The 27,459-nt window shown below is 38.8% G+C and overlaps 1 protein-coding gene across 2 annotated transcripts in view; it reads right to left on the bottom strand.

Annotated features, from left to right (window-relative positions):
* DSCAM (DS cell adhesion molecule) overlaps window positions 1-27,459 on the bottom strand; it is a 390,325-nt gene that overhangs the window by 11,337 nt on the left and 351,529 nt on the right. Inside the window, exons 26-30 of one of the 2 annotated variants that reach the window (XM_061988625.1) lie at window positions 25,412-25,442; window positions 19,290-19,405; window positions 15,890-16,039; window positions 11,816-12,013; window positions 8,153-8,469 (exon numbers count right to left, since the gene is read on the bottom strand). In XM_061988625.1, coding sequence (XP_061844609.1) covers window positions 8,153-8,469; window positions 11,816-12,013; window positions 15,890-16,039; window positions 19,290-19,405; window positions 25,412-25,442 — 812 coding nt within the window. The remainder of the gene's footprint in view (window positions 1-8,152; window positions 8,470-11,815; window positions 12,014-15,889; window positions 16,040-19,289; window positions 19,406-25,411; window positions 25,443-27,459) is intronic. The other variant, XM_061988624.1, reaches the window with a different exon arrangement.

Below are 27,459 nucleotides of genomic sequence, written 5' to 3'. Positions count from 1 at the left end.
GGCTGATTTCAGAATATGTCACGTACGTGTAAGTAATTACACATACAAGTAAGTTAACATAAACATTAAGAGTATTTGACACCAGCTAAAAACATAGGCAAGAAGTTTTTTTTCCCTCACTTACAACTGCTCTGCCTGTCTCGCTGTTTTCCTACCTGCCTATTTTGATTTTTCTCCATATGTAGTTTTCTCAAAACTGGACATTAGTCTCAGTTGTGGAGTCAGGACAGTGATTTCTTTGTTCTATGTACACACTATATATGGTGTGTGCTAATACATACGTATATATTTTTAATATATATTCTATTGTCTTTGAAACCAGCCAGTGCAAATGTACCACTAAAAGACGAAAACAATCCATATGTTAGCCTTTTGGTACTTTGTTGCAGGATTTCTGAAGAAAAGAAGATACACAGATTCTCCCCTGTCTTCAAGAAATTCAGCTTTGGATCTGGAGACCATGGAATTGTACAATTCCATTTTCAGAGAAAGCAGAATAACATAATGGGCATGGGAAAAGAAGGCAAAAGGTGAGCTGGAAGCCCAAAGTCAAGAGTTGCAGCCATTACTGAATTCCCGCTGGCCAAATTTATATCGCATTCAGTTACTGCTGCAGCTTATAGAGCGCTGTCAGCAACTTTTCAACAGAAAATACATCTCTAAATAGATTCCATCACCATGTTGCACTTGCCTGCATTGAGTAGAAGAGGGAAATAACTCCTTCACCCTTGAACTCATAAATCAGTTGAAAACAGGTCACACCTCTCTAACTCGTGTTACAGGTCTGACATTGGAAATATACCGTGCTTTCTATTACTGAGTGGTTCATATTTTGCTTATTGTGCTAAGCTGCTTATCTTCAGCTACGGTGACTGACTACTGGAAAAGAAGACTTGTTTCTTGGCTTGGCTGTCTAAAACAACGTTTATGCACTGCAGGTGACGTCCAGACTGTATTTTAGGGGTTGTTTGTAAATAACTATTTAATAAAGTACTTGCATTCTGTAGCTTAAAGCTTGGCTGCAAGCTAAGACTTTGTTGTTTAAGTTGGCAGGATTAGGTGAAGCAGCAAGAAACTTGTAACTTGGGTCAAGAATGCTAATTAAGGCATCTTAAATACTGGAAGAACTTGAACATTCAGTAAAGGTGGAGAAGATAGACTACTGTTCTTTTCTAATGAATATGCAGCAGACTTAGGGCAAGACTCAAGCTGCTTGACTTAGGTGCCCAACTGAAAAACTCAGACCAAAGAAGTGTCCATACTTGCTTACTGAGAGCCTGATAGAGAGCAGGCCTGTTCTGTCCTCCAGCTGCTGCAAGAAGGCAGTGGCTGCCAGTCAAATCTCCTGCTCTGGGATGGAAAGGCCAAGCAGGAGAGCTGGCAGACAGAGCCTGCCTCATGCATCAACCAACAGTGCAAGGATGAGGCTTAGCAATCTGAGGTAAATGATGTCTCTTCTCTGGAAGTGTTTCTGAGATGCTGTTAGTCCTTCAGGTTTATATATATTTGTGATTTTCAAAGAGTAAGAAAGTGGGATTTTCAAAATGGCTTGTAATTGGTTTGTGACAACATCAACTAGGCAAGATTCTGTCTGGTCCAAGTCAAGCTAACCCTTAAGGATAATGTCACATATTCGACAATGTTCTTTTTAGTGCTGATTAGCCTCAGACTAAAATATAATTTGGAGGTCTGTGTTTTGCAGTACCTCTGTGAAAGACAGGTTTCTGCAAATATCAACAGACTTGATGAAAACTTTCTAGATATTCCCTGTTCGAGCACTGATCAGATACTGTTTCTTCCAAGTATAAACTCCATTGCAAGGGGATGCGAGTGGTCCACAAAAAAGATATAAATAGCACTTGGGAAGCACAGAAATATCAAAATATTTCCAAGTTAATAGCTATTCTTTTCTCAAGCACAATAATTTAGGAGTAAAGAGAGGAAAAAACCCAGGAGGCTTCTTGGCTGAGGCTATTACTGAGATTTAAAATTATAATAACAGGAATCTGTTTTTAATAAACTGCTACTGCAGTGTTTATTGCAGTTAAGAATAGTTGTTATGATAACTCAATTTGTGGTTAATATTTTTTAAACAGAAAAGAGAAACATTATAATGAAATTATCTTTCACTTTTTTACATTGCAAACTCCTTGATGGCACAGTTGGAGGTACAAAGACAGTGTATTTATTTCCAATTTCTGTCCCACACAGGAGGATGACTTTGGAGGACGAAGGACTGACCCATTTTTCAACCTCCCAGATAAACTTTGGGTAATGGTTCTTTAAATTTCTGAATAATAACATGAAAAATGCCCCAGTTTTGAGCCAGAAAAACCTAGTATTACTGTTGCGATGATTGCCTAGTATGCATATTCTTGAGGACCTGATCTTGCTAACTTCCAGTTAGTCACAACTGCAAGGAGGGGAACAGGAACAGGAATCATAACATCAAACTCTGTGAGTTCTGATACTGAGAAAGTTTCAATGGTAACAATCTATTCGCATCATTTTTATATCATGAAGAATATTACCACTACACAGAGGATAGGAATTGAAGACCTACTTTTCTAAAGGATGTGATTTATCACACGTGTTCAAAATTCTGCTGTGTTTCTCTACTGCTTCGGTTTTCTCTTCTAATGTGCCTCCTGGGACACATGACTACTCTGATGGCTTACTGAGAAATCTCACCATCTGTAGTGGGTCAGCTTCAAGGCCTGAGCAGATTAGGTCTGCCAGCTCTGTAAAGGTCACAAAAATCCACGTGCAGGTCTGCATCTCCCCCTTTCATTTTTTGTAAGCAATGCAGAAGCTGTTGTTAAGCAGTGATTTCAGTTTGCTGGATGGTTTACAATATTTTACTATAAAAGGAAAAACAATATTATTGTTGATGCTGAAGCAAAATCTGCAAATAATCTCATCATTTTCCAAAAATCTGTCTATGGAGTTGTAAAGATGTCTAAGATATGCTTTCAAAACACTTTCCGTATCCTGTGGCTATAACTTTCAAAAAGTTTAAGAAAAACGTGACTCCTAAACTATTTTTTATTGAAGACTGTTTAATAACACCTTCTCTCTATACTTCAAAGTTTTGGCCTGGTGTCAAGACAATGATGCAGAAAACATCAACAGCCGCTCATACAGACAACCAGAAGTAGCCTCATGTCTAAGAAAGCTGTTTGATATTCAAGAATCACCTCCTCCAATTTCAATGAGAAGAAACTCAGGCAACAAAAGCCAGGAGTGTTGCATGGATGAACAAGAAGCTCCTGGCAAAACTCCAACACGGAATACACAGAAGCAGGCACAGGTAACTTGGACAGATTACAGAGATACTATCCAGCATATAGAAATGCGGTTAGGAAAGTCAAAGCCCAGCTAAAGCTCAATCTGGCCATGGATGTCAAAGACAACAAGAAAGGTTTCTATAACTGACAAAAGGAAGGCCAAGGAAAATATGTCTCCGTTGCTGAATGGAGCAGGGAATCTAGCGACACAGGATTGATCATGGTGTCTGGGAGACATGTCTGAAGACTGGAGGAAAGCCCATGTCACTCCTCTTTCAAGAAGGACAAGGAGGACCTTGGAACCTACAGGATACATCCTCATATCCATCTCTGGGAAGGTGATGGAGTAGCAAATGCTGGAAACCATTTCCAGTCACATAAAGAATAAGCAGGTGATCAGGAGTAGTCAGCATGGATTCACCAAGGGGAAGTTGTGCTTGACCAACCTGATAATCTTCTGTAATGAAGTGGCTGGCTTGGTAGATAAGTGGAAGTCGATTAATATTGCCTACCTTGACTTCAGTAAGGCTTTTGACACTGTCTCCTGTAAGATCCTCATGGAGAAGTTGATGAATTATAGACTGGATGAGCAGACAGTGAGGTGAATTGAAAACTAGCTGAACAGCTAGGTCTAGGGTATGTTGATCAGCGGCACAAAGTCTAGTTGGAGGCCTATAACTAGTAGTGTACAAGGGAGGTTTAGATTGGAGATTAGAAAGAACTTTTTTACTGAGAGGGTTATTAGAAACTGGCACAGGCTGCCCAGGGAGGTGGCGGAGTCACCATCCCTGGAGATATTTAAAAGACAGATGAGGTTGGCAGTGTTTGGTTAGCGGTTAGACTGGTTGATCTTAAAGGTCTTTTCTAAACCAAAATGGTTCTATGATTCTATGTTAAGGGAGATGATGCTTCCCTCAGCATTGGTAAGCCACATCCGGAGTGTTGTGACTAACTAGTACAAGAGAAATGTAAAGCTACTGGAGAGAGTCCAACTAAAGGCCACTAAGATGATTAAGGAACTGGAGCATATCTCCTACGAGGAAAGGCTGAGAGAGACTCTTTGGCCTGGAGAAGAGGAGGCTCTGGAGGATACAAATATCTTTAGATACAAATATCTAAAGGGTGGGCGCAAAGTGGTGCAGACAATAGGCAATGGGCACAAAGTGAGACATGAGAGGATCTGTCTGAACATCAGGAAACATTTAAGTACTGTGAGGCTGACTGAGCACTGGAATCCAGAGAGGTTGTGAAGTTTCCATCCTTGGAGATACTCAAAACCCAGCTGGATGGGGTTCTGGAAAACACACCATAGCTGGCCCTGCCTGAGCAGGGGGAGTTAGAATAGAGAACCTCCAGAGATCCATTCCAACCTCAATTATTCTATGATGTAGTAACTTCAGCTGAAATGTAGTGATGTGTACTACAGCATAATACATTTGGTACTCTGAATTCTAACAGAATAACCATGCCATATTTACTGTGAGATTAGGTATGACTGCTCCACTTTCCTTAATAAAATTATCATTATTGTTTCATGGAAAATCCTTGCACCTTTACCTCCCATATCTGAACTGACTTCATGAAACTAATTCTCATTTCTCTAAACTAAAGTTTAGAGAAGAATGTCAGGAAAAAGATGTATAAATGCAGAAGTCAGAAGGAGGTCTGACTGTTGACCTGAATGTGTACCTGCAACACCAGCTGCCTGGAAGGGAAAAAGTCTATTAAAAGACTGACATTGGGCTAAAATATGAGGCAATGAAGCATCACACATTACTAGTTACAGAGACAGAGTTGTACATAATGTGTAGAAGTTCTGAAAATAGTCCTAATTCATAGCTATAGTGCTAGAAACTCAATCAATTACTAAGCTTGCCTAGACATCTGATGAGCCATCCAAATATAATTCAAGCTGATGGGGTGATCAAATGTTTTGATTCAATTTCTGAATGAAAATGGAATGGAATTTGGGAATAGCACAGCCTCCAGAATATAAGTCATTGAGTCCTGATCGCCCCTTTTCCTCCTCCAGTGAAAAACTATTCAGGTTTCCAACTCCTAACTATCTCAGTTTGGAGCGAGCTAAGGTCTCAAATGCTGCCTGTTGGATAAAGCAGATGGTTTGATCAGCAGGCTTGACTATACAGGTACAAAAAAATCCTGTGACATGCTCAGGAAAAGCAAGGGAACACTCAGTGACATGAGTGGAGATGCCCGTCCAACATTTTTCTTGCTCGTACCAACATGGTAGCAACAAGCTAAGAAATACATGCTGTAATAGCTCATTCAGCTATGGCTGAAAGAGTTTTCACCAGTAAACTCCACTCTTTGCCCTTCCCGAGTAAAGTTGCAGCCATGCCATCAGGTAGATTAGTTTCAAAATATCCTATTTGTCAAAATAGCTTTTTGTTTCAGTCTTTATGAAACTGTCTTGTAACTGTTGGGGATTATTTTGAGAAAAACAATACTACCTATTGTAGACTCCTAAGCCTTTATTGCAACCATAAAAGCTGCAATAGGTAGTACTACAGGTAGTTTGAAAAGTAAGATCAGAAATTAGAAAGGAGGAGACGTAAGTTATTGAAAGTGACAATGCACATGAAAGAGACTGAGTTGGGGAAGAAGAAATGCAAGGCACCACGAAAACAGGTAAAAGTTCTGTTGAAAAGAAAGGCTGACTTCAAGGAAGAATAAACATGTGCTAGAGAAGCACAGTCAGTGTTTCATCTCAGATGTTCTCATCTACTTAATCTAAATACCTTGATCCTTTTATTTATTCCACATTTTTACAAAAGTAGAATTGCTTTGATTAATTCTATTTGAATTACTAATTATGTCTTCAAGAATTCTGAAGTGGTGGGTGAAAGAAGAAAGATGCACAGTAAGTCCTTCCTCTCTGACCTGAAGACTAAAAATGTTGGTCTGCTACTACTCAAAATTCTCTCCAGCCATATGTTTTGTTTAAAGCCTTTCATAATGTAAGCTTCAGTAAGATATCATTCAATATTTATGGGCCAGTGTTCAAGTTGCTCCACTGGAATACTCAATTTTTTTCAAAATATTGATGCTAATGATAAATTTCTTAATATATACGATTTCCTTACTGCAAAGGAAAGCTAAACCTAATCAAGAAAAGCAGGTAGAAATTCAAGCCATTTAAACAGAGGTGAAGATAGCTACAGGTCTGTAATTCACTGAAGGGCTCTAATGATGTTCCAATCCTGGGAGCTTTTAACTCAAGCACCGGTACCAAATTTTGGTGCTGTATGCCCTCAGGAAAATCAGCTTTATATAGAATATATTAGAATCTTTCCAAACACTAAATATGCATAAATAATGTATTTAGAACATGAAAGGGAGTAAGCTATTTGTTTAAAAGATGATATAAAATGTTTGTTGACTGACTGGAAGGAGGAGGCTGCAATTTTGCCTTAGCTGTGCATGCAGAGGCTTCCCTTGAGCAGAACAAGGACAAATATTTATCTTACTTTTTTTTTGTGTTAGAAATGAAAATTATTTCTAGTTTTGTTTCTACAGCTCCTGGGTTTTTTATTTTACTCTGTGACTACAGAGAAATCAGTCATTTCTCTCCCTATTTTATTTCCTACTTATTTTCCCTCTTATCTCTCTATACGATATACTAATTTCCTGGCTTGTGTATTAGTCTTCTTAGTCTTTTTCTTTCCACGTTCTTCTTTTAGCTTTCCTAGCACAATATGTGTTTTCTTCAGCATCAGGTCCTGTTTTTGAATGACTTTACTGACACCACTATCTATCTTCCATTCCCCTGTCTTCACAAGAACTGCTTTTCCATTTATGGTGCATATTAATAGCAAAAGACCATAGTTTACTCATTACCCTTTTCTACGTATATGAACACAACTGCTTACTTACTATATATACAGGTAGCCCCACCCACACTGGCAAATACATATACTACATAAAAATAAAACAAAATAAAGTCAGTCATGTTTTCAAAAAGCACACAGATGTAATTATGCCTTTTTTCCAATTTGAATGCTCCTCTACGGTGTCACATCACATGTTCTATAACAAAGACTGACAAGTCTTCTGAGATTTCACAATGTGTTTGATCTCAGAGTAACACAAATAATCTGCCTATGTTATTGTGCTATCGCTAGAAACAGCATTCTCTGTGAACTGGAAATACGATTGGGCCGAATAGCTGGATATCCCTCAGGTACCTTCAGTCAGTAAGAAGTTGGGGTGGGTTTAAATTTGTCTGAAGACAGAAGGCTCCATATCCCTTGAGCTATTGCACTGTCTTAATTTTCTCCATTTTTTATTCTCCTTCTTTTAGATGATCCTAGTTTGATATTAGGAGATGTCACAGAGAGAATCTAACAGCTCGAGAACATCATTGAAGGGTTATTACAACTTGACAAGATGCTACGAGAGGCAGAAAGGATAGTACATCTACAATCTGTCTTTATGAACTGTTCTGATAGCAAACCTTTGGTCTCAAGCACAAAGTATTGCTGTAAGATACATTTTTATTAGTGAGTGGTTTGAGCTGGAGATGGGCATATGTAGTCCATATGGTTTTATGCACCCCATATGGTTTTATTTATCCCAGAAGAGTCCGTTGCCTGATGAATGCAGCTGCAGAGAATTGTATTTGGTGGCCTAGACAGTCCTTTTCTGTTCCTAAATTTCAAAGTTCCTAGTTTTTCTTTATATGGGAGAATATACTCAAATGTTATATTAGCTGTGACAAAAAGTCATTATCTCTATAAATAGTTACAGGATGTGTTGAACACTTTCTCTCTTCCTTGTGAAAGACCCTCTCCTTAATCAAGCCTAGGGACGGGGTGAAATGCTTACCCTAAGGACCAAAATGTAACCTTTAATGTCTCACCTGGCCGATGTGCCTTTGGAACTGCCATGTTCATCACTCGTCCTCCATCCTGAGGCTTGGGGGGGGATGCGGTGAACCTACAGATCCCCGATTCTGACGGCGTGCTTGAGGTCAGGCTGTCTGTGTAGTCATTAGTCCCTGCCGTGAGCTGCTCCGACGATGTGTCTGATATGAAGCACTCTGTAATGGTGAACTTGGCATGTCTCAGCTGCTCTTCCATTTTTGCATGCTCATATGCCCTCGCCAGCTCTTCGTATGTTGAGGAGGCACTTTCTGTGGAGACCATGCTGCTTCTTGCTCGATCTAAACAACAGAAATAAGAATATTGGGAGAAAGAAAATGTCTGCACAGTTCTTTTTGGAAGTAAAGCTAGGAACATGATAGTATTTCTTCATAAAATGTAGAGCCCTTGAAAATATCAAGGTGATTTAAATGAGTCTGCTTCACTATAAATGTCTGCACAATTTTCAGTGCAGTCAGTTATTTGGTAATTACAGATAATCTAAAGTGAAGTTTTGTTCTGCTAGCAGCATTATGTGGCTTAGCATTAAATTCGTAGTTTAGAAGCAATAACCTTTAATACATGCAAAAGGTTACTTTTTTTTAAAGAAACCCAAATTTCTCTAAAACTTAAGTGCCTTAAAAATGTTAGAAACCCACAAAAGAGATTTAGCAAAATGAGGAACAGCTTCTTTACACTAACTTTTTAATGCATCTCAGAAATATTTCTGTGAGGTCATGCCTAGGTGACAAAAGATAGTCTTTTTCTACTTGTTTCAACCTTTTTTTTCCTTTTTGTTTTTTGAGAAAGCCTCGAGGATAAAGGTCAAATATAAAAGCAGGGTCTCTCAGACATTGCCTTTGACTGAGACATCAGGTAAAATATTAACTTGTTTCTTACAGAACAAAGCAGACAGAAATCTTGTTTTGTAGCTACCAGCCTGCAGTCATTCAGGTGCTTTTTTCAATACTGCTGAAGCTAATGGGGGCTTTGTGTTTGACACACAGGCTTTTATGACCCACAAGCTGTTCTTTCCTGGTGATTAGTTTATGACAATTTCAATAGTTTTTTTTAAAATAGGCACTATTAGTGAAGATGTAAATGGCCACTGATACTTAAAAAAACATTCTGGAAATGCATAGCTCGTTTTTGTGGGAATAATCCCTAGTCTGTTGCAGCCATTGCACTTCTACTTCTGTGGGCTGGAAGAGCAGAAGACTTTCAGAAGTTCCTTAGGCAGAAGTCATGTTTCATCGCAAGAGCTGAACAATTTTAGACATGTTTGGTGATGTTCAGTAAACAGACACAATGTAATAGCTAATTCATAAAAATGGGACTCCTACAGCAGCCAGAGGCAACTGTGCTGTTATTACAAATCTTTATCTTTTTTATCGTGTGCTAGAACCCTTGCATTAGTTTTCATTGTGCACAAAGAACAACACCCCTGCCACTTGTAAATAGGACCATGCATTATTTAAAATGACGAGTGTTCTACAATATGCTGTAACTTGCTTAAGATGGTGAGCTGACCAGAACTTAAAATGGCCTTTTTTTTTTTTCCTACAGAAAACGTCATTCTATTTTTCACATTTGATTGGTAAATTGGACCAAAATAATGTCTTGCCAAATTTATGATCAACTGGAAACTCCCAGAAGGCTGCAACTGCCTAGTGCCACAGAGCAATGTCTATATATATATGATGGTCATGCAAAGGTCACAGCTTGGTCCATGAAGTTCAAGACCGAAAGCTTCCCATATCCCATGCCCTGGGAAGATTATTTCAGGAAGAATCTTCTTGAACAGTTACTTTAGATTTGATGTAAGTTCATCCAAGCCCAGGGCCATTTCTTATGGCCTCTAGGTAAAAACGTTTGAACTTCGTTACAGCTATGGACTCCTGGAATGCTGTTTCTCCTAAGCATATAAAAGCTACTGCTTTGCAAACCTGGAACTGTTTTGGTAAGTGCTAAATTCTGACCAATGATTCAGGAATCTGAATTCCATATTAGGAAAGTGATAAAATGTGCATATTAGTTCAATTAATGCAAAATTTGGCTAAATTTATCATGTTGTTTTGTTTGTTTGTTTTTTAAACTTCTCAAGTACTTAGATTAAAATCACTCTGTACCTTTCCCAGAAATCAAGTTGCATAATACAGTTACATTTTGGCACAAGAAAAGCTTCCTTAAGCATGATCTAAACCTTGCTATCCTTTACATAAATCACTGTGTGTTCAAGGGTAGACGGGGAGTAGGAAAGTAACCATGTTAAAACATAGATTATGAAATGTTTCCAAAAATGCATGTAGCTTTGTGTATTAATCCAATGCCATGCAGCAAATTAAATTCTCTGCCCTTTGCTACATGGCATTGGGAAATACCCTTGGGTGACAAAACGTTGGAAAGCATGTAGGTGCACCTGAAATCTGGAATGTTTACAGAAAAAGGTTCCGAGATAACATTTGCTATTTGTTTTTGTATCTATATAGCTATAAGAGTTAATCCTTAAAGCCTTATGATAATTCTACTTGAAGAAATCAGGATGAAGTTTTCCAGGTGGCTAGAGATATCTATCAAGTTCTACTACCCTATGGAGACAGCGTGTGGATCTGCAAGTTTGAGACAAGTTGTGAAAAGATGAGAACTCTGTAAGGGAATGTAAGGGAAGTCAGAGGCTTGTTCTTTTAGAGAAAATAGAAAAACAAGTCATACTTGTTTTCATGGTGAAAGGCCAGTCACATCTACTGAACTATAGCTCTAACATGTAGCCAGTGACAAACCCTCTTCCCTTAAAATTGGGATAGAAGGTAGGCAGTTCCTTCTGAGGAGGCCAGAGCAAGCATAGATGCACTTCTGTCAGGCACATTTTTGAATAGCATTTTACCTTTCTTCATATTTAGATTTGTTTTGTGACTGTGTTTCTGCTTAATCATTTACTCATTTATTTGCCTTTTTTTGGCCACTTTTTCAGTGTAGGGCAGAGTAGAAAGCCTTTTATTAATCAGTTATGATTACATTTATAATATGAAGACAAAAAGGGATGCAGGCTGCAGGCAGAACATGCATTCAGTGGCTCCCCACAAATCATCTAGAGGAATAAAACTTACGCTGTTTCTCAGGAAAATCAGAGCTAGCTGCTGCACTATTCTGTGACATGAATGGATTTTGACTTGGACTCCAATTCTAGATTTTTCTCTCTCATTTTTTTCCTCTTAGAATAAACCCTGTGAACATATTACCTGAATGTGAAAAGGAAAATACAAACCTCACTGTAGCTCAAACCTTAAAATCATTCCACCTATGACTCTGGTGTATTCTTGGTTGCTCATACTGCCCCTTCCTGGTCAATGCCATTTTTGTGCAGCAAATTCTCCCTTTTTCATCAGACACAGGAAGTACAGAGCTTCAGCTACAGGAAAAAATTACCACGATATCTTTCAAAGACCTCCAGTATGCATGTGTGGCACAACATTTGTTCTCATTAGCACTACATGCATTTTTGGCATTTATAAATAGCCTACAGAAAATCACCCTAGCAAGTACAAAAATAATGACACCTAAGCACCAAATGAAGTACATCAAGGTCCAAGAAGATTACTGTGCCTACTGTTGTCTCGCCTTCACAGTGCAGCCCTGTGAGCCCCATACCTGTGTCCTGTGACGGGCTGACACTGTAGCTGTCGCTCTCCTTGTCCACTGATCCTGCTGGCCTGGGGGTGGGCAGCCTCCAGTCTGTGGTGAGTGTGTGAGCTGATATGGTGGGATGAGGCCTGTTGAGGGTCCACTGACTAGCATAGCGGTTGCGAGCTGTGGGTCCGGTTTTGGCACTCCTCCTTGTTGTAGGATCTGTGATGGATAACAGAGAGGGTAAGGGTGACTGAGCCCTGGTGCAAGCTACCTAGGGAGGTTGTGGAGTCTCCTTCTCTGAAGGTTCTCAAAAGCCGCCTGGATGTGTTCCTGTGTGACCTAGGCAGACCTGCTTGAGCAAGGGAGTTGGACTAGATGATCTTTAGAGGTCCATTCCAATCCCTACCATTCTGTGATCCTGTGACAGTCTTTGCCATTAGGCTTTCAAATTGCTATGGAAATAAGGCATATTGGAAGTGGTTGGACACTAAAACCATGTTGGTTTAAAAATCCAAACAAAATGTTTTTTCTGGGGGGAAAAAAAAGAACAGTGAAAGGGCTGTTCATTACCAAACTGCCAATGCTTTTTGGAAATACTCTGTTTCTAAGGAAATAATGCTTTTTAAAAAAGGTGCAGCTGAAGAGCTGAGAGTCCCACCAGCCCTCCCTGGACACATTCATTATGCCCTTACTTCAACATACTCAGTTATCCAGTACTAAAATCACTTTGAGATGTGAAAGAGTACAAGTCAAGTAGATCTGGTCTGGAACTTCACATCACATCTCAGGTTAAGTCCAAGGTACATTATCAGCGTAGATATGCCCTCAGAAAAACCCTACACTAGGTACCTGCTCTCAGTTTGTAAAAACATGCTCAGAAATGTGGTGATATAATTTCTGATTCTGGACATTTTATTAATGCTTTTACTATACTATTCTTATTAACCAGCTACAGATTCCCCGCTGTTTTTTAACAAGTAGCCAAAACATAAATATAACCAGTAATAGTGCCATCAGAATTTCACTAGGAACAGGTTGAAAAATATTTGACTGTTTAAAAAAAAAGGTGAATAAATGTAACTTCTTCAACTTTAAAAATCAGCTGCTACTTGTTCAAAGTCAGCAACGCTTTGGCTTTTTTTTTTATCCTAGAGATAATATGGTGATCAAGGGAGTAAAAGTGAATTACCTGCCAAAACCGACCTCCTTAATTTGGTTAATAAATAGTTCTTCTGTAAAAGTAATGCTTGTACTCCCTAACAAAACTAGTAGAATAGAAAAATCATTATGGGGCAAACAGAAAGTGACTAAATCAGCACTGAAGGATTTATCTTAGAAGCTTCTGAAAGGATATTGCCATACAATAGAGAGAAAGGGTATTAGAAATGAAATATTGAAATCTATTCAAATGTTCCTTGACATTCAAATGGTGAAGTCAGTCTTTGAGGTAAGAGACTTTATTAAGCAATTTAAAGAAAAAAAACCCAATACCCAGATAATGACTTTGAGCATTGCTTCTGCCCAAACATTTCCAGTAAGAATTCGTATTCTGTTGCTTCAATACCAGCTGTGATCTGATCCTTTTCCTATTTCACATCTTCCCCCTACAGCAGTGGAAAAATGTGAAGCCCATGCCACTGATAATTATCTTCTTGGTAGTGCCACACATATCTGCCTCACATAGATAACATCCAGAAACATACTTGGCACAATGTGACCATCCTGTCGGTATAAACCACTGCTTGCACCAGCTGTGGAAAGTTGGCACGTGGCTGCCATGTATCCTCTTGCCTGCTTTAAGGAAGGAAGTGAAGGACAGAAGGCGAGTGCTGGTGATAAAACTGTTGGCATAGTGCTGGGGCTTTTTGATCTGGAGGAGAGAAGGATCAGGGGGATCTCATCAATGTATATAAATACAGTGATGCACAGTGATGGGACCAGAGGCAATGGCCACAAGGTGAAACTTAGGAGCTTCCTGCTGAACATCAGGATATACTTTACTGAGAGGGAAGCAGAGCACTGGCACAGGTTTCCCAGAGAGGTGGTGGAGTCTCTATTCTTGGAGATATTTGAAAGTCATCTAGGTGTGGCCCTGGGCAGCTTACTCTATCTGACCTTGCTTTAAGGGGAAAAGTTGGACTGGGCAGTGCCTACGGGTTCCTTCCAATCTCATATCTTCCCTGATTCAGTGACTCAGTACGCTTTTGTCAGCAGTTTAAAGAAGGTGGGAGAGTCCACTGCCAGCCGGCAGGAGGTCAGTACTTGTCCTTCTGAGCATGTGCAAAGCAGTGGCTGTGCCCCAGCTGTGCTGTGCCTGCATATGAGACTCTGTAGCACAGATGCAGCAAGCTCCAGAGCTGCCTATGCCATGGAAATCCGTGTGCATCTGGTGTCCTGGGTGTTAGTCAGCTCTGCTGTCATATGCTGAAGCATTACTATAGAGAGCTGAGGTGAGCAGGGCAAAGGTTCACAGAGCATAGCTCTTCTATAAATAAATACAAAACAACTAGGGAGAAACTTAAAAAGTGCTGTAAGCGAATATTTGCCAATCAGTGAGTGTGAATGTGCTCAGACAGGCAAATCCATAAACTCCGAGCTACCCAGCTGAGCGCTCCTCCCCTCTTCACAGAGAAAGCAAACAAAATTTTGTCTAGACAAAATGTCATAGCCCAGCCTCTAGCAAAACTATATTAATGTCTTAAATCCAGAGAACACTACCTAAAAGTCTTCGACCCAGACCTGTGCACTGCTGCAATTAAATCTTTACTGCATAATAAAAGTTATGGTGGATTTCTATTTCCAAAGCTGGGCTGGACACAGATCATACTCTTAGACATGAGTTAAATCCAAGTTTAATTTGAAGAAAGTCTCTCCCCAACTTCAGAGTAATGAAGCACATAACTGCACCAAAAAAAAAAAGGGATTAGGTGTGGGAAGTGCTGGTACTGTAAAATTTTGGGGTGGTGCCTCTTTCCTTATCAGAAAAGGTGGGGTTGGAAAACAGCCAACTCAGCCAACCAGCTCTGCTAGTGGGATAAAAAATATATTATGGTATTTTTGCTTTTACTGACCAGGCAAGACAGCATGTATGTGAACTAAAGGAGCAAGTCACAAGTGGTACCAGAAAGAAAACAAATATCAAATCTTGACTCTTCAAATTACATGACTCTTCATAGATGGGAAACAGTGGTACGAATCTAGTCCTCCAGAAATAACTAATCATGTTTTAAAACTGTCAGAGTTAGAAAAGCAGCAAGGTGAGGACTAGAATAGCTATGATTTATAAAGATTGGAGTGGAAATGCAGACAAAATTAAGATTTTTCAAATAATCTGCATTCTAGCAACTGAGCTTTCAGCATTAATGTTCACTGAACTCAACAAGTAACAACTTCTGAAACAGTCAGAAGATAGAAATAATCCAAGACTTTAGAAATTGCACACTGCTAGTGGACTACACTTTTACAATATTCCTAACTCCTAAGTATTCCTTCAGTGTACTGATTTTCTTTTCTATTTTTGTAGATATGGAACACATTTGTGAGAGGAATAAGAAGAATGGATTGCAGCAGTGTCTTAATTTATGATAGCATTTAAATCACGACAAGAATAACTCAGCATAAATATATCTGGGAAAACTAATTTATCTTAATATCTAAAACTGGAAATACAACTTTTTTGAGAAAAGCAATAATGAGAAATGTATTTCTTGCCTGATGGAGAGGCAAGGAGGAAAGGAGTGTTTCGAAATACAATAAAGATTGATCACTGAGAAAAAAATTGTATTAGACACTAAAAGCCATTAAGATAATTTACACAATAAATTGTAGAAATTAAAATCTAGCATACATTTGGTTAATGAAAGCCAGGTATGAATTATTTCAAACTACACCTACATTTAAGATGAATATGCAATTTCTTCCCTATTGAATCACTAAATGAAATTGTATAAGAAGTGCTCTCTGCTGACCTAAATAGATTTCTCTCAACTTTCAGATTGAAAAAAAAACCCCACCAGAATACAAATGCTGGAGCACAGCATTCATTTTTCTTATACCTTTCTCCTCCCTAGATAACACATTCTCTTATATTCTTACTTGTTCCTGGCCGGGCATCAGAAACATCCACCAGTGGTCCTGTAGCTTGTGACACAGACTGGTAATGTACTGTGTGGGTGACAGTCAGTGACTTCTGCTTAGATGTCTCCCCAAAGTCAGCATCAGTGAGCAGAACTGTTGATCTGTCATCTGTAAGTAAAAATAATAAAATTTTATAAAAACCAGAAAGAGGAGTAATAAATTTTGTGTTTGCCTTCGCAAGAGCTTTACAGCAAGTCCCCAGACTTATTTTTAGCTGGGTACCACCACTGATAGTGGCAACTGCTTCTTCTCTGCAGGACTAAAGATGGCTTTGAAAAATGTACCACAGCTTGGGAGCCCCCATGGTTAAACTCAAAGTTCATACAAAACTAAAGAATAGGTGCAATTTTCTTGTGAGTCTTTATGATTTCACCTTAGAGATGTGTAATTGAGACAGAGTATTAAGCATCCTTCCAAAAAGCTAATTCGTGTGTGATTATTTTTGGCCTTAATTCCTTCTTTCCCATATTTTGGGATATTGTCTTCTCCTTCGTTTTCAGAGACCTCAGCTGAGCTTTCAACAACATATTCAATTTATTTATTTTTATTAACATAATTAGTAATGTCCTCAGTGAACTCACCCACGTCTTCCTAAAAGGGGGTTGTTAGGTAATGTTTCTAACTAAATCTCTATCAGTCAGTTTTTTCTCCAGAGACAGAATATTACAGAAGAGATGGCTATGACTCAAAACTGTTCTTAGTGAGCTGCTTGTTTTTAAGCATGTGAGTACCACAGTGGTGACGATGAAAATATACTTGCAGAGTAATTAAGTATCCTTAAATCCAGTGTTTTGCTGTTCTAGAAACTAAAGGCTAAGGCCTACTACTTCTATCTGCACCAAACTTGACTACTGTGGCTTTGAAAAAGAAGGTTTAGGGAGCTTTATGCAAGTCATATAAGCTTCTCTCAACATAGTCAGCCCAACTGACTGTAGGCCTTACTCCAGCTGCAAAATGTGTGAGGTGAACCCTGACCTTGGGAAGAACTGTAAGAAAAAGGTGAGCACTGACTTTTCCTGCTGTATGGTTCTGCTGTCTATTGCTTCCCTCTGGGGTAAGACACATTCACTGAATTTCTACACAGATCTTTATCCCTGCAGAAAGCCAGTGCTATATAGCACTTACTTTCTTCCTCTTTTTTTTTTTTTTCCTTCAGCTGTGATCTCTGTATCGTAGTTCTTTCACTCCAAAGTGGAATCTGGTCCCCTTGGTTATGGAAAGTTTAGCAGCAATAAATCTTCCACTGACTTTGTGTTTGCAGAACAACTATTTGCATGCTATCAGACTTTCTTTTGCATTCTTTACAGTCTTTTAATCCATTAATAATAGCAATAAAAGGCACAAGAAATTCCTTCTGTGCTATGCTATATAGCTTTGCAATGTATTTCTAAGGGGACTGGTAACAGCGCATTTACCAGTCAGCAGTGGTTGATCTGCGTCTTCTAGGCATTCCTGGTTTGTTTTGTTTTTTTAACTTGACAAGACACCATTAAGGTGCACAATTCTGCACAATAGCATAAGCAGCATTTTTTATCCAAAGAAGGCCATAAATAGAATGGGCATTATGAAATCAAATTACTTTGTCTCTGGCAAAAGATGAGCTCTTATTCAAGTTGGGAACAAAGCCTCTTGGCAGTAAACTCTGTCAAAGACTGCCAAAGTGCCTCCTTATTCTTAGTGCTGTGTGGAGAAATGGCTATTACCAAGGCACTGATCGCATTGCTACAGTTAGGGCACTAATGATATTTCCACTATAATCTCCTATTGCTCAGCAACTGTAATTAAAAAGTAAAAACTTTTCAGGATGAAGCCTGGCACAAAAGACGGCATCACTGGGGGGAAAATTAGGGATATTTAGATCAGGATTTTAAAAAGTCTGTATTTCAGGTGAAGCGTAGGTCTCCTTTTCAAATTTACAGCACAAACTGTGAAATATTCCCTGAGGCCACCCCACCATGCCAGAATGACAGCAAGTGAGACAAGGTGCAATGCTAAAGCATCTTGTCTCTGTCCAGTGTGGGCATCGACGAGAGACGCAGACATGGTGCTCCCAGCTTGAGAAGCTTTCCTCTCTGGCCACGTCATCCATGGGACGCTATTACATTTTCAGCCATCACAGGCTGCTTCTATACAGATTTTGATCCAAAAAAGTTAGAAGTCTAACAGGATCAGTAATTTTGGAGAGTGTGGTCAAAGTGTGTAGACATACAGTCACAGAATCACAGAATGTTGTATTTTTATTTGATACATCATGTGTTTAATTTATTTAATAAAAAATTCCAACACCACTGTGAGGGTGAGGGAGCACTGGCACAGGCTGCCCAGATGGGTTGTGGAGCCTCCTTCTCTGGAGACATTCAAAACCCACCTGGATAAGTTCCTGTGTGACCTACACTTGGTGGTTATGCTCTGGCAGGGGGGGTTGAACTAGATGATCCCTTCCAGCACTCGAGATTCCATGATTCTGTGATTCTATGTTCAGCTACATGCCAGTTACATGAGAATTTTTGCTTTCTGTTGTGTGAAACAGTTTAGATTTTAAGTTTGCTGTACTCTGCCCTGGTGAGACCTCATCTAGAGTACTGTGTCCAGTTCTGGGCTCCCCAGCTCAAGAAGGACAGAGAACTGGAGAAAGTCCAGCACAGGGTCACCAAGAGGATCAGGGGACTGGAACATCTTTCATATGAGGAAAAGTTGTGGGAACTGGGGCTGTTTAGTCTAGAGAAGACTGTGGAGGGATCTCAATATTTACAAGTATATAAATGGTGGATGTCAAGCGGTTGGGGCATCACTTTTTTCCATTGCATCTAGCAACAGGACAAAGGGCAATGGAAAGAAGCTGGAACACAGAAAGTTCCATTTAAACATAAGGAAAAACTGCTTTACTGTAAGGATGAGGGAGCCCTGGCAAGAGGCTGCACAGACAGGGTGTGGAGTATCCTCCTCTGGATATGTTCCTGGACATGTTCCTGTGAGGCCTGATGTAGGCCTGCTTTGGCAGGGGGTTGGACTGGATGATTTCTAAAAGTCCTTTCCAATTCCTACCATTCTGTGATTCTATGGTTCTACGAAAACTGTCAGTCTTCCTTTACATTTTCTTCAAGCAGCTCTTTCCCCCCAGCTTCATTTTCCTAATGTCCTGCATTATTTTAAATACTGCACTGAGATTACTTAGAGTGGAAAATGATTCAAAGGGGAGAAAAAAAAAATCAGTTCAGCTTTCAAGTGTGGCAAATTACTTTGTAGCTCTTTTTTTCTTGATCTGTACATCAAGGTAGGGAACAGGTGTCAGGTAAAGGAAGTCCACCTGAAGTGCTTGTTGCATTGTCTAGTGAAAACATGTTCAGCAAGAGTTTACCAATTGTTTCCATTGTGTCCCTCTCCTCAATCAGAAGCTGTGCTCTGGGAATGTCTATGTGCATCCTCAGTGTTTGCTGCTGCTTATTAAGTGTATCTGACGTCCTGGTATTCTTGCTAAAAACAAAAGAGAAGCAAACACATTAACACACAGCCTAAATGAAAAGATACTTGCAAATTTCCTCATTTAAAATCTGTCCAGATCAAACAAAATATAATATAACCATAACCAGAAAAAATATTAATACATTTTATCTTCCTCTCTTCAGAACAAATGCATGATAATAATTTACTGCACATGACAAGCAGTTAGATGAACACACAGTGCTGAGGAATTTGGTCTATTCTTTATCAGTAAGAGTCTTCTGAAAATTTCATATGGTTTTCTTTGAGTCTTGTCATATCATAAAATTAGCAAGAATCCTTTGCAAGATAGACCTTTTTTCTCATTCCTTATGGGTAAAGAAACACATAGCTGATCAAAGAGATAGAAAAATGCTGTCTTAAGTAATTTCTAATTAATTTTTAAACTTTTCATTATTTTTCATTAGATAAATTCAATATATTGCTAGAAATGATAAATGAAAACAGAAATTAGTAACTAGGGATTACATCAATAAGTCATATAAAATAAATAAAGGTTTTAGTCCCATTGATGTTCCAAGACTAAAATTACAAATCTTGTTTACTTTCATGGATTATTTCTAATTGATTGATGCAATATTCTAAAAAAGAACATAAACCAATTATCCTATCATCATGCAAATTGAAACAATTTAATTTTGAAGTTTGTGTACCAGAAAATGACTTCTTAAATGAGCTGTCTACTGAAAGCAAATGAAAATGGATAGTAAAATTGAGTGCTACGATCAGTTATAGTACAGAGCTTGTACCAAGAAACCTTCAGACTGCACTAAAACCCTAAGAACTTTTTGTCCTTTTAGATGTAATTAATCTTTGGAGGAGAGAAAATATTTGCAAATACTTCTTTACACAAAGAGGCTTAGGAAAGTTGAGATAAATCAGCCAGTGATGTGTGATCCAAGTGCTCACACTTGAAAGAGCTTTAAAATCCAAGTGAAGGCTCATTTTCTAGTGTAAAATAGCTGTAGATCACGCAGTTTAATTCTTATTTGACAGTGAGTTATTGTTAATGGAATCAGTAGAAGACTATTAAGCTGCTTGATGATAAGTTCACTTCTTCCCCAAGTACTGGCCCCTGCATATGAAACTAATGCATGTATGATCAGCCCACATCTCTAGATAACTTGCCTTAACTTCCTGCTGTGTCTCCATGTGAGCAAGACAGGTTTGCAGGTTTGGAGGCTCTCATGGATTCTTTTTTAGCAGTAATTTCCATGTCATATGGTCAATAATTCCAAATCCAAGAGTGAGATCCACAAAGCTCACAGGTACCAAGTCTCACACTACTGGCAAATTCTCACCTTCTGGTTTTCCTTGCTCTTGTGGTCCCCAGCATTAATATCATCTATGCCTCTCAAATTTTAACATCTCTGTCTTTACCTGGGTAGTGTTGTCATCATGTACAGATGGATAGCTGAAAAGCATTGAAACGGTCTACAAGTGGTACCTTATTCAATTATTATGGAAGCAAAATATCAGAACTACCCAAGGGCTGCCAGACTTTTCTCTCTATATAATTAGTAGAGAATAGTAGTCACAGCATTCTTATAAAGCACAGAGATTTTCAAAGGATCCTAAAATGCAGATAAATTCCACACTGACGTTTTTGAAGTCTCTGCATGGATAGATGTCACTCCCGTTGGTTTCCACTTAAGTTGTTGAAATGTTAAGAGAAGGAGAGACTAATATATTATTGCTTGCCAAATTTACTTTAATACATGTCTTTGAACAGCTTGATAACTTTGGGCTTGCTCAAGATCACGGAAGAAATAATCCAATCGTTAAAGTATACATGACATCAGACACATATAGAATCTGGGCCGTACATAATCGAGACTAGTAAATGCATCATTGCACCCCTTCTTTGCTCACCAGGGATGCAGGAGACAAAGGGATCGAATCAGACATCTTCCTCAGAGAATACATACCCCAGAATTCCAGTGAGAGCTAGAAGCTCTTCAGAAGTACAAATGTTCACTATTCTTACTATTGCAAAGTACTCAACCGAACAAAAGGTATTGTTTGGAACACAGGGAGCAGGAGGACAGTTCCCCAGGTCTGCAGTTATATTGCTCACCTGCCAAGAGAGAGAATTCTGAATCCCATTCTTGGCTGCAGGGATGGGTCTATGTGATACATGTGGAAGGTCCTTCAAGACAGAACTCAGGCCTCTCTATATTCAGGAAAACTCCCTGTTACGCTCAAGAGTTATGTCTCATTTTGCGTGATCTCTCTTCTTCTTACTGGTCTAATTAGTTCTCCTGTACACAGCAGTAGGTTGACATGGAGTGTCCAAATGCAACTGGCAGTAGCAAGAGGGTTGTTGCTGATAAACACACTATCTCTTTCCATCTCATGGAATTTTGAATTATTTTCTGCAAACCACAATAGTTCAACTTTCAGGTTACTAAAACCTAACATGCCAACAGTCATTGAGTGCCTCTAGGACTTGGCAGTGAGGCAAAGATTTTTAGGATTGGAATTTTGAGGTTTGGTACCCAAGTATTTTCGAACTTAGGAAAATTCAGAGACAAAAGTATTATATCAGTCTGGTGGATGAGGAATCCAATGATTAATTCTTTAAAGGGAGGAAACACATCCAACTATGTTTTCCTTAACCTACGGATATAAAATTCCCCAACTTAATGATGTGCTAATGCTATTCTTTATCTGTCACACCTTATAAGGATCTGTGTGTAACACAATTCACTCCCTCTGGTTCAATGAATCTCTGAGTTTCAAGTTGTTAGAGACTAAGATCCTGTCTGGGGAACAGGTATGTATTTGTTGTAGTCTTTTACTCTACCCAAGTGTCTGCTTCTGGCCATTATGAAAGAGAGATACTTGGATATTTAAGCTTTTTGATCTTATTGAGTACAGCTTTTATGTACAGTCTGTGGATAAATGAGGCTTTTTCCCGAGCAACTACAGTGATCAAGGGACTGGAGCATCTTCCTTATGAGGAAAGGCTGTGGGAACTGGGGCTATTAAGTCTAGAGAAGAGGAGACTGAGGGAGGATCTCATTAACATTTACAAATATCTAAATGGTGGATGTCAAGAGTTTGGGGCATCCCTTTTTTTCTGTTGTAGTGTAAGGTGACAGGACAAAGGGTCATGGAAAGAAGCTGGAACACAGAAAACTCCATTTAAACATAAGGAAAAACTACTTTACTGTAAGGGTAAGGGAGCTCTGGCACAGGCTGCACAGGGTTAGTGTGGAGTCTCCTTCTATGGAGGTTCTCAGACTTCACCTGGACATGTGACTGTGCAACCTGATCTCGTTGGCAGGGAGTGCTGGACTAGATGATCTCTAAAGGTCCTTTCCAAGCCCTACTATTCTATGATTCGATGACTTTGAAAGAGTGTTCATTGTTAAAATAATATTTTTTTTAATATTTCTGGATTTTTAATAGAAAAAAATACTTAGTTGAGTGACTATCTGTATGCACAGGAGAGGGTTAAACCTATCAAGCTAGTTATGTAAAGAGATTAAATATGGTGCTCTGTAATCCCAAAGTCATTCCAGGTCCTTGGCGGAGAGTCAGGAGATTTCACAGGTTCCTGACCATTGTTGTAAAAACACATGGAAAACTAAATCATGTAAGTAAGCAGCCTGACACAGGGATATTTGAGGAGAAAAGATTCCTCATCTTGTGTTCAAATTTAGAATGCTCAGTCAATTGCTGTAATTCACAGTGAACTATAACAAAGAATTTGGCTTGACTGATGCTTTCAGCTAAAAGAAACATAAAAAGCCACGATTGCACAGCAGCAGGGATTTTTATTTGCTGGTTCAAAGTATCAGCAACAAGTTGTGCAGCTCCCACATAAATGTTAACTTCTGGGGTTTATCCTGCTCCCCAGACATTCTACTTACACAGTCAAAGCCAGTGACTTTCAAAGTAAAGACTAAAGCTCCATTCTTAATCCGCTTTACACATGCTCATAGAAATCTCCTGAAAGGGGAAGATACACAAAGCTCTCTCCATCCCTCACACCTTCCTACCAAGCAGAGAATAATCTTTTCAGTTTTCTGTCCAATAATTAAACATCAAGGCACAACCCACAGCATACCTTCTCTTTCAATATTTTTATTATAGTAGGTTTTGGTGAAATCTAAAAGACAAAATGTCAGGAGCTTTATAATATGTGACTATTGCTTTTGAAGAGCTTATTATCCTTTTATTACTATTGTGCTAAATCTTCAGAACATCTAGTGATGGAGGGTAGCTCAGGTTTTGGTTGGGAGGTATTTTTCAGATTTATCACAGGTGACAGAGCCTGTAGAAAGCAGGGTCCCCAAAACAGCATCACTTTGAGAGTTCCAAGTTATGATGTGTCTACAAATGTAGGCCTACATCCCTTATTTCCTCTAAACTCCTGTTTCTTTAGTCATTTGCCATTGTTCACACTTTTAGAAGAGAAATATTTATATGACTACTTAATAAAAACAAGATTATTTGTTAATAAAAGAGATGAGAGAAACTGACTTGGTCGTATTTACATGCTGGTAAAATGAAAACCAAAAAGAAACAGTGGCAGCTGACTTACCTAGAAAATGAGCTCTGAACTAAAGGCTAGGAAGGGACTTGACTGCTCTGTAAGTGCATGAGATGGGCAGGGCAAAAGAAATTCTTGAATTTGAAGGCTGACATCAGCAGAGGACTAAGCGGTCAAATTCAGGCACCTAGCAGTCTGATAGTTTTTTGAGTGGCAGAGGAGTGAGACTCTGAGTGCTACTGAGTGACAGAGACTCTGAAATGGCCTTGGAGGGGTGGTAGTAAGACTAGAGAAGTTAACCAAGTTTAAGAGAGAAGTTCATCAATTTTGCAGAGATGTTATGTGTGGTTGTCACTGGGATTAAATATCTCCATCCAGGAGTTTCAGTCACTCTGTGCTTGATTCCTTTAGGGAACAGACTTGCTGCATATGCTTATCTCTGCTGTTTTCTGTGACACCATAAAATATCAGAGCCTATCTTCCAGAAGTTTTTTTAAACTTGGAACCTGCTGTTAGCACGAGTTTCTAACTGGCGGAGAGGAAGGGTATGACCTGACCTGCATGACCAGTCTTCTTAACATCAGTGGGGCTACTCAGATGTATTTTCAGACTGATGACGAAGAGCTGACTTTACGCTAAAACCATCTGTCACCATGTCTTTGGTAAGTATATTTTTACAATAGGAGATTAAGTTCATTATGGATGAGGAAGTTTACAATGTGGTTCATTTGGTAAAATATCTATGATATGATGTTTTCAAACTTGTGGCTTAAAAATCAAAAGTTTTTCTAGCAAACCAAAACTCATTCGAACTTGCAAATAACCCCATGGTGATCCCATTTTCAGATATGTGCAGCATTTTACAGTTCAGCATTTACTCCAAACAAAACACTGAACATTGAAAATATGGAACTTCCGTCTTTGAAAGAATTGCAGTGCCAGAATAGTCATTCTGTTGCAATTCATCAACTGAATTAGATTTCTGGATGCTGAGCTGGTGGAATAGAACTGAAAAATAATAAATAGATTTACCTGCTCTTCTATATATTTGAGTATAAGCAGATAGCAGTATTGAATTACGTAAATATAACTGTAAAGTTTAGAAGTATCCACATCCAGGCACTTACTGCCTTCAAATGATCTCTGAAGCACAATTACTTTGGCGCATATTACGGAAGTGTTTTTCTGGATAAGAAAAATGTTCAAATGGACCTACATAACTTCTATAATTTTATCTACTAGCACAAGAGTTCTCATTTTTTTAGAATTCTATTCCCCCACAGATACTGTTCACAAATTGCTTTTTTTCCCCCCCTCCCATTTCTAACCAACAATGTGTCCTAAATCTTGAAGGACAAATTGTGTGTTTTGAAGAAGGATTTATGAATAGACTTCTTGTTTTGTCCCTATAATAATGTTTAAATATGATATCATAGTTGAAAGACATTTTTTATTTAAAAAATCAAATCTATTCTTACCTCATAAGCATTTCAGCCAAACTCTTTGCATCTAGAAGAAAACAGAAGAAATGTCATAAAAATGAAGATCTATTTGACAGAGGGATTAGAAAGTGATTTGAATTAGCTATGTGTAAGACCACTGTTGTTTCTCAGAGCAGTGGCAAGAATAAAATTATCGCTGAAGGTCCCTACTTGTGTTGAAACTGCCCCAGACAGCCCTGCTTAGTTCCTCTGTAGTGTCTAAGATGCTTAGAGAAGTACAAGCTACCATTGGCTTAACTAGAAAAAAACTACAGAAACTCACTAGAAGTATGAACAGTTTAACAAATAATGGGGATCTCTGCTCTTTCATGTGATGGTTAGCCAAGTGAACCGGTGAGGAAGGAAGAAAGGGCAAGAAGACAGAAATGGTGACATCCACCTCTAGGAAGGAGACGAACCCAAGCTGGAAGAGCACTTGTCATCTTGCCATTTCCAAACCAAACTTGACTGTATGGAGGTCTGAGCAAGGGAAGTCTCCAAGGAGTCGACTTGTTTGGTTGCTCTGAAACATGAACGTTTTTCCACTAGCAATAATTCAAAATACTACTAGGTCTTCAGAAGACAGTCTATATACAAAACAGGAGGTGATTTATTCCCACATGGATCAATCCTGCCAAATGAGGTACTGCTGATGGAGAAATACTCTTCTTACTGCTGTCATTGCTGTTATTATTAGCGTAAAATCCTCTGGGGATATAATTGTTTGTTCTGGTACTGCTCAGACCAAAAGACACAGCTGAAGGTTGGTTCACCCAGTATTATTTAGTTAGCTTTCTGCAAAACTCTATCAACATAATTTAATAATTTCTGAAGGGTTTTTTATTTTTCAGAAAAAATAAGACAGCTATGCTTTGTTTTCTTGCAGTCCTGTGCTAAGCAAACTCACTTTAAGATGCTGACTCTGGAGTCTTTAAGTATAACATACAGCAACAAAGCAGTCTTTTGTGCAATCAAGTGAAGCAAATCTAGGAAGAAAACAATTCCAAGTCTTCAAGCAACTCTCCTATTATGTAAGACTTTAAATTTCTTATTCTATCTGCTACTTGTAAATCTACCAGCATTTGCCAAGACATTTACTGAATTTGTTTTCTCCATCTCACCTTTTTACTGCTTAATCACCTCTTGAGTCTCCTACACCTACAACAATTTTCTTGCTTGTGATCCTATTAAATACACTGGCTTTAAAATTCAGAGGATGCAGGCAGAAACAAACCACCATCTTAATGCATCACTGTGGCTACATTTATATTCATTTGCAAGAGGAAAAGACTACGGGCTCTTTTTATTCATTAAAAAACCTCAACAAAGCCCTTTCCATCCATTTCCTATATTCTGTTTCTCTGACACTGTGCCAGCTTGCCTGTTTTAAGCTTTATTCCTCACCTGCTACTGAAGAAGCTGAAATCCTATGCTTCCTCTAGGTCTGTTAGCTTCATTCCTTTATTTTTAACCTTCTCCTATCCTTTTTCAGCACAAAGCGTGAAGGCAGATTCCTGGTGGAGGGAAGGACTTTCATCTGAGATATCTCATCTAATGCAAGCTGTACTTCATTAACCACTCAAGACTCTATTTTTCACTTGTTTGGAATTGTCTTTTGCTTTTAACACTTTTGTAAGTGGTACTATGTAGGAGATGACAACGTCTTTATCATCAGTTGTAGAGCAAACTACTAGTGCTGCTGCTCTCAAATGACATCACAGATAGTTTTCCTAATGATATTAAAGGACCTAGGAAGGGATGCAGTTATTTGGAAGAATACAAAAACCCTCTGAACGAATTAAACCAGAAGCTCTGGTTCCAAGTCATGGTTTGTTTTTTTTTTTTTTCAACAAGCTAAAGCTCCTTGTTGTTATCCTAGCAGCAGTTATTCTAGGATCATAAAGAGACTATGTACACATTCCCCTCTGGCACACAAAATAATTTCGTATGCAAATTTTGTTTTTGTTCAGCTAGCAGGTTTTTGAAGCACTGCTGCCTCCTTAAGTGAAGCCTATGGGTGCTTGTGCAAGTAACTCACAGCTCAA

This window comes from Colius striatus, chromosome 1, assembly GCF_028858725.1.
Source record: "Colius striatus isolate bColStr4 chromosome 1, bColStr4.1.hap1, whole genome shotgun sequence".
In the NCBI taxonomy this organism is placed as follows: Eukaryota; Metazoa; Chordata; class Aves; order Coliiformes; family Coliidae; genus Colius; species Colius striatus.
The sequence above is the reverse complement of the archived record's forward strand: the minus strand, read 5'-3'. Positions and strand labels throughout refer to the sequence as shown.